This window comes from Balaenoptera musculus, chromosome 5, assembly GCF_009873245.2.
Source record: "Balaenoptera musculus isolate JJ_BM4_2016_0621 chromosome 5, mBalMus1.pri.v3, whole genome shotgun sequence".
Taxonomy (NCBI): Eukaryota; Metazoa; Chordata; class Mammalia; order Artiodactyla; family Balaenopteridae; genus Balaenoptera; species Balaenoptera musculus.
In genome coordinates this window covers 121,815,144-121,833,292 of record NC_045789.1, presented here as the reverse complement: position 1 = coordinate 121,833,292, position 18,149 = coordinate 121,815,144, and the positions used below count along the sequence as shown (strand labels likewise).

Sequence of the window (18,149 nt, the reverse complement as noted above, 5' to 3'; positions counted from 1 at the left end):
AGCACTGGCTTCAAATTAAAGTCACCAGCTGCACTAGCCCCTAACAAGAGTTAACCTGTCCTTTAAAGCTTTAAAGCCAGGCACTGACTTTTCCTCTCTAGCTATTAGAGTCCTAGATGGCATCTTCTTCCAATGTAAGGCTGTCTCATCTACAATCAAAATCTGCTGTCTAGGGTAGCCACCTTCATTAAACCATCTTAGCTAGATCTTTCGGATAACCTGCTGCAGCTTCTCCATCAGCACTTGCTGTTTCACCTTGCACTTTGACATTATGGAGATGGCTTCTTTCCTTAAACATCATGAATCGACATTTGCTCGCTTCAGACTTTTCTTCTGCAGCTTCCTCACCTATCCCACCCTTCACAGAATTGAAGAGAGTTTGGGCCTTGCTCTGGATTAGGCTTTGGCTTAAGGGAATGTTATAGCTGGTTTGATATCTATCCAGACCACTAAAACTTTCTCCACATCATTCATGTGTTCACTGGAGTAGCACTTAATTCCCTTCAAGAACCTTTCCTTTGCATTCACAACTTGGCTAACTGTTTGGCACAAGAGCCCTAGCTTTTAAAGGCCATCTTGGCTTTTGACATGCCTTCTTCACTAAGCTTAATCATTTCTAGCTTTTGATTGAAAGTGAGAGATGTGACTCTTCCTTTCCCTTGAACACTCAAGAGATCATTGTAGGGTTATTAATTGGCCTAATTTCAATATTGCTGTGTCTCAGAGAATAGAGAGGCCCAAGGAGAGGGAGCAAGCTAGGGGAACAGATGGTTGGTAGAGCAGTCAGAACACACAACAATTACTGGTTAAGTTCACCATCTTATATGGGTGCAGTTCGTGGCACCCTAAAACAATTACAATAGTAACATCAAAGATCACTAATCAAAGATCACCATAAAAATATAATAATGAAAAAGTCTGAAATATTGCAATAATTACCAAAATGTAATACAGAGACACAAAGTGAGAAAATACTGTTAGAAAATTGGCTGATAGACTTGCTCATCACTGGGTTGCCACAAACCTTCAATGTGTTAAAAAAAAAAAAAACAACAAAAACACCAGTATCTGTGAAGCACAATAAAGTGAAACACAACAAAATGAGCTGTGCTTGTACTGAGTACTGATCAACTATACATACAAGTGTGGCATATTATTCTTGGACAACCTCAACATTATTTATAGATTCAAAAGGAGACACCCAACAGAAACTGAAAATTAAGAGTTCTCTATTTATAACCTGAACGGAAAAGTGTTCAATTTCATCAATGTTAACTGGGATCAGAGCTGAGAATAGAAATTGGTGATCCTTCCACTCATTTCTGCTCCTATTGAACCCTGAGAAAAGTAAGGTATAAAAAGAAAAGTGGAATGAAAGAGTTAAACTTCTACAATATTTAATAATGGTAAAACTAAAATCTTGATTTTGGCACAGAGTATTTCCTGGTTAAAAGTAATCTACGTTGAGAGCTTTAAGATGGCAGAAGAGAAAGATGCGGAGATCACCTTCCTCCCCACAAATACATCAGAAATACATCTACATATGGAACAACTCCTACAGAACACCTACTGAACGCTGGCAGAAGACCTCAGACCTCCGAAAAGGCGAGAAACTCCCCACGTACCTGCGTAGAGCAAAAGAAAAAAGAAATAACAGAGACAAAAGAATACGGACGGGACCTGCACCAGTGGGAGGGAGCCGTGAAGGAAGAAAGGTTTCCACACACTAGGAAGCCCCTTCGCGGGCGGAGACTGCGAGTGGCAGAGGGGGAAGCTTCGGAGCCACGGAGGAGAGCGCAGCCACAGGGGTGCGGAGGGCAAAGCGGAGAGATTCCCGCACAGAGGATCGGTGACAACCAGCACTCACCAGCAGCCTGAGAGGCTTGTCTGCTCACTCGCCGGGGCGGGCGGGGCTGGGAGCTGAGGCTCGGGCTTCGGAGGTCGGATCCCAGGGAGAGGATTGGGGTTGGCTGCGTGAACACAGCCTGAAGGGGCTAGTGTGCCAAGGCTACCCGGGAGGGAGTCCGGGAAAAGGTCTGGAGCTGCTGAACAGGCAAGAGACTTTTTCTTGCCTCTTTGTTTCCTGGTGCGCGAGGAGAGGGGATTAAGAGCGCCTCTTAAAGGAGCTCCAGAGACGGGCGCAAGCCACGGCTATCAGCGCGGACCCCAGAGATGGGCATGGGACGCTAAGGCTGCTGCTACAGCCATCAAGAAGCCTGTGTGCAAGCACAGGTAACTATCCACACCTCCCCTCCCAGAAGCCTGTGTAGCCCGCCACCGCCAGGGTCCCGTGATCCAGGGACAACTTCCCCGGGAGAACGCATGGCACGCCTCAGGCTGGTGCAACGTCACGCCAGCCTCTGCCGCCGCAGGCTCACCCCGCATCCGTACCCCTCCCTCCCCCCAGCGTGAGTGAGCCAGAACCCCCTAAGCAGCTGCTCCTTTAACCCCATCCGGTCTGGGCAGGGAACAGATGCCCTCCAGCGACCTACACGCAGAGGCGGGTCCAAATCCAAAGCTGAACCCCGGGAGCTGTGCGAACAAAGAAGAGAAAGGGAAATTTCTCCTAGCAGCCTCAGGAGCAGCGGATTAAATCTCCACAATCAACTTGATGTACCCTGCATCTGTGGAATACCTGAATGGACAACAAATCATCCCAAATTGAGGCGGTGGACTTTGGGAGCAACAGTATATATATATTTTTCCCTTTTTCTCTTTTTGTGAATGTGTATGTGTATGCTTCTGTGTGTGATTTTGTCTGTATAGTTTTGCTTTTACCATTTGTCCTAGGGTTCTGTCTGTCCTTTTTTTTTTTTAATGCTTAAAAATTTTTTTCGTAATAATTAGTTTTTATTTTATTAACTTTTTTATTTTATTTTATCTTCTTCTTTCTTTCTTTCTTTCTTTTCTCCCTTTTATTCTTAGCCACATGGAGGACAGGCTCTTGATGCTCCAGCCAGGCATCAGGGCTGTGCCTCTGAGGTGGGAGAGCCAACTTCAGGACACTGGTCCACAAGAGACCTCCCAGCTCCACGTAATACCAAACGGCGAAAATCTACCAGACATCTCCATCTCAACGGCAAGACCCAGCTCCACTCAACAACCAGCAACCTAGAGTGCAGGACACCCTATGCCAAACAACTAGCAAGACAGGAACACAACTCCATCCATTAGCACAAAGGCTGCATAAAATTATAATAAGGTCACAGACAACCCAAAACACACCACCAGACGTAGACCTGCCCACCAGAAAGACAAGATCCAGCCTCATCCACCAGAACACAGGCACTAGTCCCCTCCACCAGGAAGCTTACACAACCCACTGAACCAACCTTAGCCACTGGGGACAGACACCAAAAAATACGGAAACTACGAACCTGCAGCCTGCGAAAAGGAGACCCCAAACACAGTAAGTTAAGCAAAATGAGAAGACAGAGAAACACACAGCAGATAAAGGAGCAAGGCAAAAACCTACCAGACCTAACAAATGAAGAGGAAATAGGCAGTCTACCTGAAAAAGAATTCAGAATAATGATAGTAAGGATGATCCAAAATCTTGAAAAAATGTAGAAAATACAAGAAATGTTTAACAAGGACCTAGAAAACTAAAGAGCAAGCAGAGATGAACAACACAATAAATGAAATTTAAAATTCTCTAGAAGGGATCAATAGCAGAATAACTGAGGCAGAAGAACGGATAAGTGATCTGGAAGATAAAATAGTGGAAATAACTACTGCAGAGCAGAATAAAGAAAAAGAATGAAAAGAATTGAGGACAGTCTCAGAGACTTCTGGGACAACATTAAACGCACCAACATTCGAATTATAAAGGTCCCAGAAGAAGAAGAGAAAAAGAAAGGGACTGAGAAAATATTTGAAGAGATTATAGTTGAAAACTTCCCTAATATGGGAAAGGAAATAGTTAATCAAGTCCAGGAAGCACAGAGAGTCCCATACAGGATAAATCCAAGGAGAAACACACCAAAACACATATTAATCAAACTATCAAAAATTAAATACAAAGAACAAATATTAAGAGCAGCAAGGGAAAAACAACAAGTAACACATAAGGGAATCCCCATAAGGTTAACAGCTGATCTTTCAGCAGAAACTCTGCAAGCCAGAAGGGAGTGGCAGGACATATTTAAAGTGATGAAAGAGAAAAACCTACAACCAAGATTACTCTACCAAGCAAGGATCTCATTCAGATTCGATGGAGAAATTAAAAGCTTTACAGACAAGCAAAAGCTAAGAGAATTCAGCACCACCAAACCAGCCTCACAAAAATGCTAAAGGAACTTCTCTAGGCAGGAAACACAAGAGGAGGAAAAGACCTACAATAATAAACCCAAAACACTTAAGAAAATGGTAATAGGAAAATACATATTGATAATTACCTTAAATGTAAATGGATTAAATGCTCCAACCAAAAGACATAGACTGGCTGAATGGATACAAAAGCAAGACCTGTATATAGGCTGTCTACAAGAGACCCACTTCAGACCTAGGGACACATACAGACTGAAAGTGAGGGGATGGAAAAAGATATTCCATGCAAACGGAAATCAAAAGAAAGCTGGAGTACCAATTCTCATATCAGACAAAATAGACTTTAAAATAAAGGCTATTAAAAGAGACAAAGAGGGACACGACATAATGATCAAGGGATCAATCCAAGAAGAAGATATAACAATTGTAAATATTTATGCACCCAACACAGGAGCACCTCAATACATAGGGCAAATACTAACAGCCATAAAAGGGGAAATCGACAGTAACACAATCATAGTAGGGGACTTTAACACCCCACTGTCACCAATGGACAGATCATCCAAAATGAAAATAAATAAGGAAACACAAGCTTTAAATGATACATTAAACAAGATGGACTTAATTGATATTTATAGGACATTCCATCCAAAAACAACAGAATACACATTCTTCTCAAGTGCTCATGGAACATTCTCCAGGATAGATCATATCTTGGGTCACAAATGAAGCCTTGGTAAATTTAAGAAAATTGAAATCATATCAAGTATCTTTTCCAACCTCAACGCTATGAGATTAGATATCAATTACAGGAAAAAATCTGTAAGAAATACAAACACATGGAGGCTAAACAACACACTACTTAATAACCAAGAGATCACTCAAGAAATCAAAGAGGAAATCAAAAAATACCTAGAAACAAATGACAATGAAAACACAATGACCCAAAACCTATGGGATGCAGCAAAAGCAGTTCTAAGAGGGAAGTTTATAGTTATACAAGCCTACCTTAAGAAACAAGAAATATCTCAAATAAACAACCTAACCTTACACGTAAAGCAATTAGAGAAAGAACAAAAAACCCCCAAACTTAGCAGAAGGAAAGAAATCATAAAGATCAGGTCAGAAATCAATGAAAAAGAAATGAAGGAAACAATAGCAAAAATCAATGAAACTAAAAGCTGGTTCTTTGAGAAGATAAACAAAATTGATAAACCATTAGCCAGACTTATCAAGAAAAAAAGGGAGAAGACTCAAATGAATAGAATTAGAAATGAAAAAGAAGTAACAACTGACACTGCAGAAATAAAAAGGATCCTGAGAGATTACTACAAGCAACTCTATGCCAATAAAATGGACAACCTGGAAGAAATGGACAAATTCTAAGAAATGCACAACCTGCCGAGACTGAAGCAGGAAGAAATAGAAAATATGAACAGACCAATCACAAGCACTGAAATTGAAACTGTGATTGAAAATCTTCCAACAAACAAAAGCCCAGGACCAGATGGCTTCACAGGCGAATTCTATCAAACATTTAGAGAAGAGCTAACACCTATCCTTCTCAAACTCTTCCAAAATATAGCAGAGGGAGGAACACTCCCAAACTCATTCTACGAGGCCACCATCACTCTGATACCAAAACCAGACAAAGATGTCACAAAGAAAGAAAACTACAGGCCAATATCACTGATGAACATAGATACAAAAATCCTCTACAAAATACTAGCAAACAGAACCCAAGAGCACATTAAAAGGATCATACACCATGATCAAGTGGGGTTTATCCCAGGATTGCAAGGATTCTTCAGTATACGCAAATCAATCAATGTGGTACATCATATTAACAAATTGAAGGAGAAAAACCATATGATCATCTCAATAGGTGCAGAGAAAGCTTTCGACAAAATTCAACACCCATTTATGATAAAAACCCTCCAGTAAGTAGGCATAGAGGGAACTTTCCTCAACAGAATAAAGGCCATATATGACAAACTCACAGCCAACATTGTCCTCAATGGTGAAAAACTGAAACCATTTCCACTAAGATCAGGAACAAGACAAGGTTGCCCACTCTCACCACTATTATTCAACATAGTTTTGGAAGTTTTAGCCACAGCAATCAGAGAAGAAAAAGAAATAAAAGGAATCCAAATTGGAAAAGAAGTAAAGCTGTCAGTGTTTGCAGATGACATGATACTATACATAGAGAATCCTAAAGATGCTACCAGAAAATGACTAGAACTAATCAATGAACTTGGTAAAGTAGCAGCATGCAAAATTAATGCACAGAAACCTCTTGCATTCCTATACACTAATGATGAAAAATCTGAAAGTGAAATTAAGAAAACACTCCCATTTACCATTGCAACAAAAAGAATAAAATATCTAGGAATAAACCTACCTAAGGAGACAAAAGACCTGTATGAAGAAAATTATAAGACACTGATGAAAGAAATTAAAGATGATACAAACAGATGGAGAGATGTACCATGTTCTTGGATTGGAAGAATCAACACTGTGAAAATGACTCTACTACCCAAAGCAATCTACAGATTCAATGCAATCCCTATCAAACTACCACTGGCATTTTTCACAGAACTAGAACAAAAAATTTCACAATTTGTATGGAAACACAAAAGACCCCGAAATAGCCAAAGCAATCTTGAGAAGAAAAACGGAGCTGGAGGAATCAGGCTCCCGGACTTCAGACTACACTACAAAGCTACAGTAATCAAGACACTACGGTACTGGCACAAAAACAGAAATATAGATCAATGGAACAGGATAGAAAGCCCAGAGATAAACCCACGCATATATGGTCACCTTACTTTGATAAAGGAGGCAGGAATATACAGTGGAGAAAAGACAGCCACTTCAATAATTGGTGCTGGGAAAACTGGACAGCTACATGTAAAAGAATGAAATTAGAACACTCCCTAACACCAAACACAAAAATAAACTCAAAATGGAATAAAGACCTAAATGTAAGGCCAGACACCATCAAACTCTTAGAGGAAAACATAGGCAGAACACTCTATGACATAAATCACAGCAAGATCCTTTTTGACCCACCTCCTACAGAAATGGAAATAAAAACAAAAATAAACGAAGGGGACCTAATGAAACTTAAAAGCTTTTGCACAGCAAAGGAAACCATAAACAAGACGAAAAGACAACCCTCAGAATGGGAGAAAATATTTGCAAACGGAGCAACGGACAAAGGATTAATCTCCAAAATATACAAGCAACTCATGCAGCTCAATATCAAAAAAACAAACAACCCAATCCAAAAATGGGCAGAAGAACTAAATAGACATTTCTCCAAAGAAGATATACAGATAGCCAACAAACACATGAAAGAATGCTCAACATCATTAATCATTAGAGAAATGCAAACCAAAACTATAATGAGATATCCTCTCACACCGGTCAGAATGGCCATCATCAAAAAATCTACAAACAATAAATGCTGGAGAGGGTGTGAAACAAAGGGAACCCTCTTGCATTGTTGGTGGGAATGTAAATTGATACAGCCACTATGGAGAACAGTATGGAGGTTCCTTAAAAAACTAAAAATAGAACTACCATATGACCCAGCAATCCCACTACTGGGCATATACCCTGAGAAAACCATAATTCAAAGAGTCATGTACCAAAATGCTCATTGCAGCTCTATTTACAATAGCCAGGACATGGAAGCAACCTAAGCATCCATCAACAGATGAATGGATAAAGAAGATGTGGCACATATATACAGTGGAATATTACTCAGCCATAAAAAGGAACAAAACTGAGTTATTTGTAGTGAGGTGGATGGACCTAGAGGCTGTCATACAGAGCGCGAAGTAAGGCAGAAAGAGAAAAAACAAATACCGTATGCTAACACATATGTATGGAATCTAAAAAAAAAAAGAAAAGAAAATGGTCAGAAGAACCTAGGGGCAAGACGGGAATAAAGATGCAGACCTACTAGAGAAGGGACCTGAGGATACGGGGACAGGGAAGGGTAAGGTGGGACAAAGTGAGAGAGTGGCATGGACATATATACACTACCAAACGTAAAATAGATAGCTAGTGGGAAGCAGCCACATAGCACAGGGAGATCAGCTCTGTGCTTTGTGACCACCTAGAGGGGTGGGATAGGGAGGGTGGGGGGGGGAGGGAGATGCAAGAGGGAAGAGATATGGGGATATATGTATATGTATAAGTGATTCACTTTGTTATAAAGCAGAAACTGACACACCATTGTAAAGCAATTATACTCTAATAAAGATGTTAAAAAAAAAAAGTAATCTACTTTTCCAAATGTGCTTTCCTGTTCAATTGTGATTACTTAAAACTATAAAAATGCACAATAGTTGGCAGGGAAGACTGGGATCTTCAAAGTGATAGAAGACACTCTTCTGTCTAGACAACAAGAAGCAAAATCAAAAGAAACCAAATTCAAAAGCTCTGCAAAGGACCAATATGGAATTAATAGAATTTCTACAGGTTGTACTATCTATTCCAAAAAAAAAAATCTGTTATTTAGTAAAGCATCATAGAAGCCCTCAATCTTCTCAGTCTGTAAGAAATAAAATATAGAATACAATACTGCTTTTATAAAACAGAAACTGAAATTCCTTCTAATTATCCTGAGGGTACAAGAAGAATAAAATGTAATTACGGTCAATTAAACTATTTAACTCATATCTCTGCACCAGAAAAGTAATGCTAATGAGCTCATCCTAGGTAATTCAACTCACTTGTCACATTCTGATGTTCTAGTCTCATCTGAAAAAGCGCCAAATGAAAATACAGCTGCAAATTTTGAATACGTAGTGAAACAGATAACCTTTTGATTATTCATATAATTAAGAGGTTTGCTAGTTTTTAAAATGGGAGTAAATGAGGAATGTTTATTTAAATAATGACATTTGGTAGACACTCAATTTGACCACCAACTCCCTCTAAGTTTAACCTGGATCCAAGACTGCAAACGGGTTTGGGGCTATACAGGTAGTCCTGAGGCTCTGGCTGCAGTTCACTTTACAAAAGTGGGTTCACGTGAAAGTAGAGTCCTATTTTTTTAATTGGCTTTTGGCTTATTCTGTACCAAAGGTCCAAATTCTGAAAACTGCAATCCAAAGGTAATATCAAAAGTGTACAGATGGATTCCTTCCAAATAATAAGGGATAACCTAAAACTACATAAAATAAAATAGAGAAAGCCAGGAGGAGGGGGTTGTTAAGATGCATATATGAATTACATAAACTTGATGGAATTAATTTGTATATATTTGGCTAAGAATGACTTTTATCAGTAATGATTGTTGTGATGTATACACAATGACTTACTGCAACAATAATATATAAATACAAATAGTAAAAGCACTATATTTTTTTCTTTACCTTAATAAAATGAGAATTTTTAATAGATCAAGAAAGCAACATGTTCTACAGAAAATATAAAATTTTCTACAGAAAATATTACTGTATATCCTTCCAGACTAGACAGCTTAACTCTATTATAGGCATCTGTATTCGAAAATTGTTAAATTCACTAACAGTAGTAAATTCACTAAAGAAATTAGTTGCTTTATAAAATATGAAAAATCTGAAGAATGTTTCATGAGGGTAATAATGGCCTATATTGTACTTTGGTACAGAAGAAGGATGATACACTCTTTTTAAAATATTTTTCAAATATCTGAAATTGACCATCTAATATGTTTTTTCATGAAAATTATAGTTATTTGCTCATTTATTCAACAAATACTGATTGGACATCTATTATGTGCTAGCCCTATGCTAAGTACTAAGGATAAAAATAAAAAGTAAGAACCTCTGGTCTTATGGAACTTCAAATTCATTTAAAAGCCATCCAGGTATACCCTTGATCTAAAAATTTAACATTTTTATAGGGAGGAGAAGAGACATAACTGATAGCTACCTTTCATTTTCTTTTTAAATCTCTCTTCATCTAAAACTTATCCAATATTATTCCTTGTAATAAAGAACTTTTCAGTGAAGAAAATAATCTAGTGGCAAGTAAAAAGAGAAAAGGACTAAAGTGAACATAAAATGAGATTCTGCTTAAGCTCTTTGCAATTGTACATTTTTATCACATGATTAAAAATTAGAACAACCTTTCTGGGGAAAAAAAAAAGAAAATGATATTTGTCACAAACTTTAAAAATCACATATTGGGGCTTCCCTGGTGGCGCAGTGGTTGAGAGTCTGCCTGCCAATGCAGGGGACGCGGGTTCGAGCCCTGGTCTGGGAAGATCCCACATGCCGCGGAGCAACTGGGCCCGTGAGCCACAGCTACTGAGCCTGCGCGTCTGGAGCCTGTGCTCCGCAACGAGAGAGGCCGCGACAGTGAGAGGCCTGCGCACCACGATGAAGAGTGGCCCCCACTCGCCGCAACTAGAGAAAGCCCTTGCACAGAAACGAAGACCCAACACGGCTAAAAAAATAAATAAATAAATTTATAAAAAAAAAAAAAAAATCACATATTTTAGTCTGGTAATTCCACTTCATCAAAATCAAAAATGCAAAGATTTGGACACAAATATGTTTATAACTATATGAGAGAAAAATAGAAAAAACCCTAAATATTTGAGAATGGAAGAAAGATAAAACAATTACAGTTTATCAACATAATAGTCTATTATGCTGTCAATAAAAAGATGTTTGCCAAGAAATTTTAGAGTAAAACATTTATCATATAACTTTAAATGAAAAAAGCAGAACATAAAACTATATATATCCTAAGATTAACTATATTGATACCTATATGCACAGAAGAAAATCTATAAAATTCTAAAAAATCTATTGGAACTGTGACAAAATATTAACAGTTATCTCTGGGTGAAAAACTGAAATTTCACAATGTATATTAGCATATTCAAAGATTCTAAGGATTCCTCAAGTAAAGAAATATATTTGACTTTCATCACTGATTAATTGTAAAATACATTTGACTTTTAACACACCAATTGGTATAATCACCAATTCAGAAAGTCCAAAAAAAGGAAACATTACATTTAAGTAAGTGGCTAACACTTGTGGTCTCCTGAAATTAATAATGCACTATATTATAATTGGCAACATTCCAACCTTAAGACATTTCTTTCAAACTTTAGCAAGTGTGATTTAGAAGGTTTAATTTCACACACTAAAATCTTTTCTCAAAAGATGTTGAATGCTCACTTTACTATTAAAAAGAAGCCTGCAATTAACTAGCTACTTGAAACAGGTTTTCTATAGCAAAATAAGTATTAAATCTTCTGCAGAAATAATTTGGAGATATTTTTGTAGGTGTAATAGCCAGAAATCAGAAGAGTGAACTTTAGGAATCCAATTATAGAAATGTTGACTTCTCAGGAAAATTTTTACAATCTGAAGTGAGCATGAAAAGCAATGTAAGAAAGTACTCTGACCAAGGCTAATCACTTTGGAGCTCATGAGTAACATCATAGTACACCATGGCCTTAGACCAAATAATAAAACGCCAAATGGAAAATGGCACAAGTCCATGGACTGTAAATACTGTATCAAAAGAAAATAAAGGAAATACTCTTTCATTAGAGCAATTAAAAATGCAGTTTTAGTACCAGTTCCTGTGATGAATAAATCAGTTCAGCAGTTCTAAGAGCGGACAGCCACTGTTTAAACACATTCTTCATTGGCAATAACTTTAAGTTTCAAAGCCGACTGTAGGTTTCTTTAGCTCCTAAACTTTTTTAATCACTAAAATGTTTTGGGATGGCGCAGTTGATTATAACCTTATCCCCTGAAATTTTCACATGAGGCATTTGATGATTAGGTGTCTACCTGACCCATTATATTATGTTACGGTACCCAATAAAATACAGATAAATACTGCAAATATTCATACCAATATTGGTATTCATACCAATCAATGTCCCCGAACTTTAGACCATAAGTTCCAAAGAAGTGAAGTTTCTACTAACCCAACATCAATCATTCTTCATTCTATAATTCCATTTGTCAAATTATTCATACGAAATTAGCATGTTCTCCTACAGAGCTTCTGAAAAACCCCAAAGTTGAGCTTTCAGTAGTAAATTTGAAAATGTTTCAAAAAGAATTCAAAATCACATTAAGCAGCCTAAACTAGCAGTTAGTCCTTGGGAATGTTCTTATCTCCAGGGTACCGTTTCCCAGCCTAAACTTACAAAACAACTGTGTTCTATAAGAAGCTAACAAGTGCCTGCTTCACTTAGCTTTTGCTAATGACCATAAAATTTAGTGGCTCAAAATAACTTTATTATTTCTGACAATTCTGAGGGTTAACTGGTTTCTCCTGGTTGGGGCAGACTTTGATCGGAGTGGGATAGTCTAGCATGGCATCACATGTCTGACAATTGGTGATGACTAGAATGAGGGGATGTCAACTAGGAGGGCTCATCTCTGTTCACACAGTCTCTCATCCTCCAGGAAGCTAGTACAGATTTCTTAACAAAGTTAATGCAATGTCAAAGACCAGCAAGAGAAGGCAAGCCCTAAGCACTTTCAAGCCTGCTTGCATTACGGCTGCTAACACTCCACTGGCCAAAGCAAGTTACATGGCCAAGTGCAGATTCAAGAATGGAAAACTTGACTCCCCAGCGTTAACAGTAGGAGCTACAAGACTGCAGTGCAAAAGGGCAAACACAGTGATGGGAAGAATTTGTGGTCATTTTTTGCAATCTACCACACTGCAAAATGCTGCAAGTCTCTGCTCCACGTGGTCCATGGTGAAATAAGTTTAAGTAACAGCTCTCTTTTGACACTTCAAGATACATATTGACAAATTACAATATAATATAATGCAGAACACACTGCCAATGCTTGTTTCAATGTTCATTTTCTAAAAATATTAATATATTCAAAGAAAACTATAAGGCCATCCCCCACCCCCGAATATTAGGCCCATGTGTATCACAGGTGACGTAACAGGTGGTCCATGCATAAAAGGTAACTTCTGTTGCCCTTGTGGTGATCTCACTGAAAACTCTGCAGAGACAGTCAATGATGAAGTATATGTAAAAGGACCCAAGGAAACATCAAGCATCATTAGTAGAAAGTATCATTAACTAGAAGATTTTTTTTTTGTTCTAAAATTAGCCTAGTTGACATTTTCTTGTAAAACTAAACATGGAATTAGTATACAACCCAGTAACTGTACTACACTTGGGCATTTGTTCCAGAGAAATGAAAACTTATATTCACACAATATCTGTAGAAAAATGTTCATAGAAGCTTTATTCATAATAGCCCCAAACTGGAAACAATCCAGATGTCCTTCAACTGGTGAATGGTTAAACAAACTATGGTACACATATACCATGGAATACTACCCAGCAAAAGAAAGGAACAAACTATTGATATATAACAACTTGCATGAATCGCCAGGGAATTACAGTAAGCGAAAAAAACTAATCCCAAACAATTGCATAATGTATAATTCCATTTATATAACACTTCTGAAATGACAGAATTTTGGAAACGGATGCAGGAACAAGGTGGGTGTAGTTATGAAAGGGCAAAGCAAGGGATCATTGTGGTGATTGAAATCCTCAGTATCTCGATTCTGGTGATGGATACACAAAACTTTACATGTAATAAAACTGCACAGAACTAAATACACAGACACACACGAAAACATAAATGAGTACAGGCAACACTGGGGAAATCTGCAAAAGATCGATGATTCTATCAATATCCTGCTTGTGATATTGTATTATAGTTTTGTAAGATGTTACCATTGGGGGGGGGGTGGACTGGGTAAAGGATACATAGGCTCTCCCTAAAGTATTTCTTACAACTGTACTAAATCTACAATTATCTCCATAAAAATTTCAATTAAAAAAAATATTTTTTTAAGTTTAGCTTAGGAAGGTAGTTTCCCTGGGGTCTTAGTTTCTTTCAGAGTTTAATTCAAACAGTGTGGCTAGCATGAGGGTACAAATGACTTACATTTGGGACATCAATTGCTACCTCCCTCATGGCACTGGGCCTGATGTCATTCATCCCCTGCAAGAAATCTTGCAGAGTAATCTTCACCAACCCAGCCATCTTGCTGTCAGGGAGGTTAGGGTGTTTCCTCAAGACTCTCCTCAAGGCACGAAGACCTGTAAAGAGAAAAGTAACACAAGCTTTGTCTTCCACCTCATAAATACACACTGAACCATTACCAATAAAAATAATAACAAAACCCCCAAAGCTCATGCATATTATAATATTTAAAATTTTGTGTGCTTGTGCATGTGCGTGCGTGTGTGTACAGTGGCGGGAGGGTGGGGAGGGAGAAGGGATAACGTGGGGGATGAAGGCAAAAATCTAAATGCTTAGTTTTGGCGGTAAAAATATGACAAACTGCTATGAAATATGAAAAGACAGATATTTTACATATGTGAAATAAAATTTACAAAACAACTTCTGCAAAAAAGACCATAAAGGTTTGTCAAAATAACCTGTTTGGAGAATTTCTTTGAAAAGAGTAAAATATTAAAACAGTAACATACCTTTTGCCCTGCCCTTTTTGTTAATACACCCAAACCAGAGTTACAAGTTTTGTAAGGTATTTGCAGAACATCTTGAAGGAAATGTTCAGTTGGCAGTTAGAAATGTGGTTTTCGAATTCAAAACAGAATGAAACTTCAGAGTTATGTGTATACACACGAGATCTGATATTATAGGAGTAGAAGAGACCTATAAAAGGGAAGCTAGAGAGGGATCAGGGATGGAAGAATGAGGGCTGACGTCTCAATCTTAGGAAAGTCGATCATTTGAGGAGTATAGGAACAAACGATGGTTTAGGCAGAGATAGAGAAGTCGAATCAGAATAGTAAAATACCACAAAGCCAAAAAGATGATCAACCAAGTCAAATTTAGAGAGATGCAAAATAACTTAAAAGAGATCATGCTGACCTAAAACATTACCGATGTTATTAGGTTCTTTGTTTTTGCTGTTCGCTTAGAGTTTAAGCACTGACAGGACTGAATGCCGGAAGCCATCCCCCCATCAAAGTTGCCAGATTTAGAGCCCCTTGATCTGTGACAAAGACCTCTAGTCTAGAGGGCAGCAAAGTCCCTATGTGCTCTTTGCCTGAGGGTATTTTGTGATGAAGTGCTATATTTGTGTTCTAGTACACAATGAAGTTCCACTTTGAAGAATTTTAGTCTCAGAGACCTCTTAGAAATCCAGTCTGAATAATTGAACTTGCCCTGGGACAACAACAAGCTCCATCATTTTTAATGTCTTTTGTCTAAAATGTTATGCCTCAGTGAATTTTTACTAAATTAAAATGATGTCATAATTGTCATCTTACTTGCCTTCATTTATTTGAACTTTGAAACAGAAGCATTGGTTCAAGGGAGGAAAACACAAACTCTCCCAAACAGAGGTTTGGATATCTTTGACTACTAAGGAAAAAGAGTGAATAATACACCACTCAGAAAATAGATCCACAGTAAATTTTCCCAAGGAAAGCTATCACTGCGAGTCTAATATTCATGGAGGTCTCTGAGACAGTAGGCTAACCAGAAAAAAAGCTACAAAAGAGGAAACTGAAGATGTATGTAAAAAGATCACTATTTTCTATGGAAAATTTCTTAGGCCATACTCTGCAATCTGCAATCTATGTCACTTATTGAAGTCTATCTTACAAATACCTATATGGTTTTCTGCCTTCCAAAAATATTGAAAGATAATTCTTCACGTCTCTCACATTTCTGCTTATCTTTCCAACAGAAGCACTAACTGCCTCTGTTACAGACTATCTTTTCAAGGATGCTTGTATACAGGAAGACAGAGTGTCTCCCTCCAAAGCAAAGGGCAGATATGCTTACTGCCCATTATAAAAGATTAAGGTTCCCTAAGCTCAAGGTTCTCCTGTAATGCCACCTTATAAGGACTCAGATGTCACCCAGCCCTTTTTGTATCTCTTTGTGAAAAGTGAGGCTCCAGGAGCTGGTGCAAATGCTGCTTCTCTGGCTGCTTCTGTTGCTGTAAGTAGTAGTCTATCCTTTGACTCTGACCCAGGAATACTGTGTCTTCGGAAAGCACTTGTGAAACTTGATAACTTGCAAGTAGGGTAAAATCGCAAACCCTTCACAGTTCTTGACATGAAAATAAAAGTTTACTTTAAATTAGGCTGTTTCACTGCCCAACATACCTTTTAAATGGTGCAATCATAAAAACCTAAATAAATAAATCCTCAGTAATAAGGCACTGTGTTGTATTAAACAGCACCTTGGTGACCTGAAAGAATTAAAGCAATTCTAAAAAATCTTACATAAATGGAAGTAATCAAAAGACCAAAAGAATCTGACACTTCATGTCCCAAATGGCTATCTGGCAATACTTGTCAATATTTCCAATTTAGACCAGACACCTTACTCTTACCAGTACTGATATACTAGAAACTGAAACAAAGGAAGTGGTCTAATTTTCCCACATTTACGTCACAAGGCATAAAGTGGGACAATAAAGGAGACCAATTATTTTCATTTGAGAAAGGGATTTGGAAAGGGCAGCAGCCACTCACGAGGCAGGGACTGGCAGCCAGCTGAGCTGGGGACAGCCCTGCCTCCACGTCAGTCACAAAGGGAAAGACAGACACCATATGATACCACTTACGTGTGGAGTCTACAATATGACACAAATGAACCTGTCTATGAAACAGAAACAGAATCATGGAAATAGAGGACAGACTGGTGCTTGCCAAGGGTGAGGAGGTTAGGAGAGGGATGGAGTGGAAGGCTGGGGTTAGCAGATATAGGCTTTTATACAGTAAGTCCCCTACATACGAACCTTCAAGTTTCGAACTTTCAAAGATACGAACATGCATTTGCATGTCTAATCACGTAAGTTTGTTCACGTGTCTGGAATACATTGTCACATGCATGCATCCTCTAAAACTGGTTGAGCTTTTGTGTACTTTACTGTAGAGTGCTGTATAGCAGCAGTCCCCAAACGTTTTGGCACCAGAGGCTGGTTTTGTGGAAGACAATTTTTCCACAGACCGGTGGTGGGCGGCGGGGAGGGATATGGTTCAGGCAGTAATGCAAGCGATGGGGAGCAGCAGATGAAGATTTGCTTGCTTGCCCGCCACTCGCCTCCTGTTGTGCGGCCCAGTTCCGGGACCCCTGCTGTATAGAGTACAGTAGTACAGTATCTTTATCTCAAGCCCAGGATGTCGGGAAGCAAGTGTAAAAGCAGCGGTGATATAGGTAGTACTGCTAAGAAACGCCAAGCAATAACGATGGAAACAAAAGTGAAAATAATTGAGAGAGTGGAGCGACAACAGGAAGAATAAGAAACTGAAGAACCGAAGAGATTCACGATGCAGGAAATGGCAAGGGGATTTTCTTTATTTGAGGAGGCACTGTTAGTTTTTGAGGCACAGGACGCAAAGATAGAACAGCACAGGAAGGTTGCAGCAGCCATTCAGAATGCAATCCAGTGCTACCATGTCATCTGTGGTGAGAAAAAAAACAGCTACTACCCGGACATCACTGGATCGTTTTTTCAAGAGGGTAGATAGAATTCAATCCAGCAAGGAACCAGAACCTGTGCCATCAATGTAGGCGTGAGTGAAATTGCAGCTTGCCCTCCGCCTCCTACTGCTGACGATCCTTCGGTCTACCATCTCCCACCTCCTCTCCCTCCTCCAGTCAGTAACTCTTCTTGCCTGTTCACTCAGTGCCAGCCCCTGTATGCCAGCTGTTGTACTCTACTACTGTACTTTTCAAGGTACTGTACTGTAAGATTAAAAATGTTTTATTTTTTGTGTGTGTTTGTTTTATTTGTGTGAAAAGTATTATAAACCTATTACAGTACAGTACTCTATAGCTGATTGTGTTAGTTGGGTACCTAGATTAACT

General features: G+C 38.6%; 1 protein-coding gene across 2 annotated transcripts in view; it reads right to left on the bottom strand.

Annotated features, from left to right (window-relative positions):
• SPATA5 (spermatogenesis associated 5) overlaps positions 1–18,149 on the bottom strand; it is a 326,484-nt gene that overhangs the window by 269,596 nt on the left and 38,739 nt on the right. For both annotated transcript variants that reach the window (XM_036853530.1, XM_036853531.1), the window contains exon 10: positions 14,238–14,392. In XM_036853530.1, the coding sequence (XP_036709425.1) occupies positions 14,238–14,392 (155 nt within the window). The remainder of the gene's footprint in view (positions 1–14,237; positions 14,393–18,149) is intronic.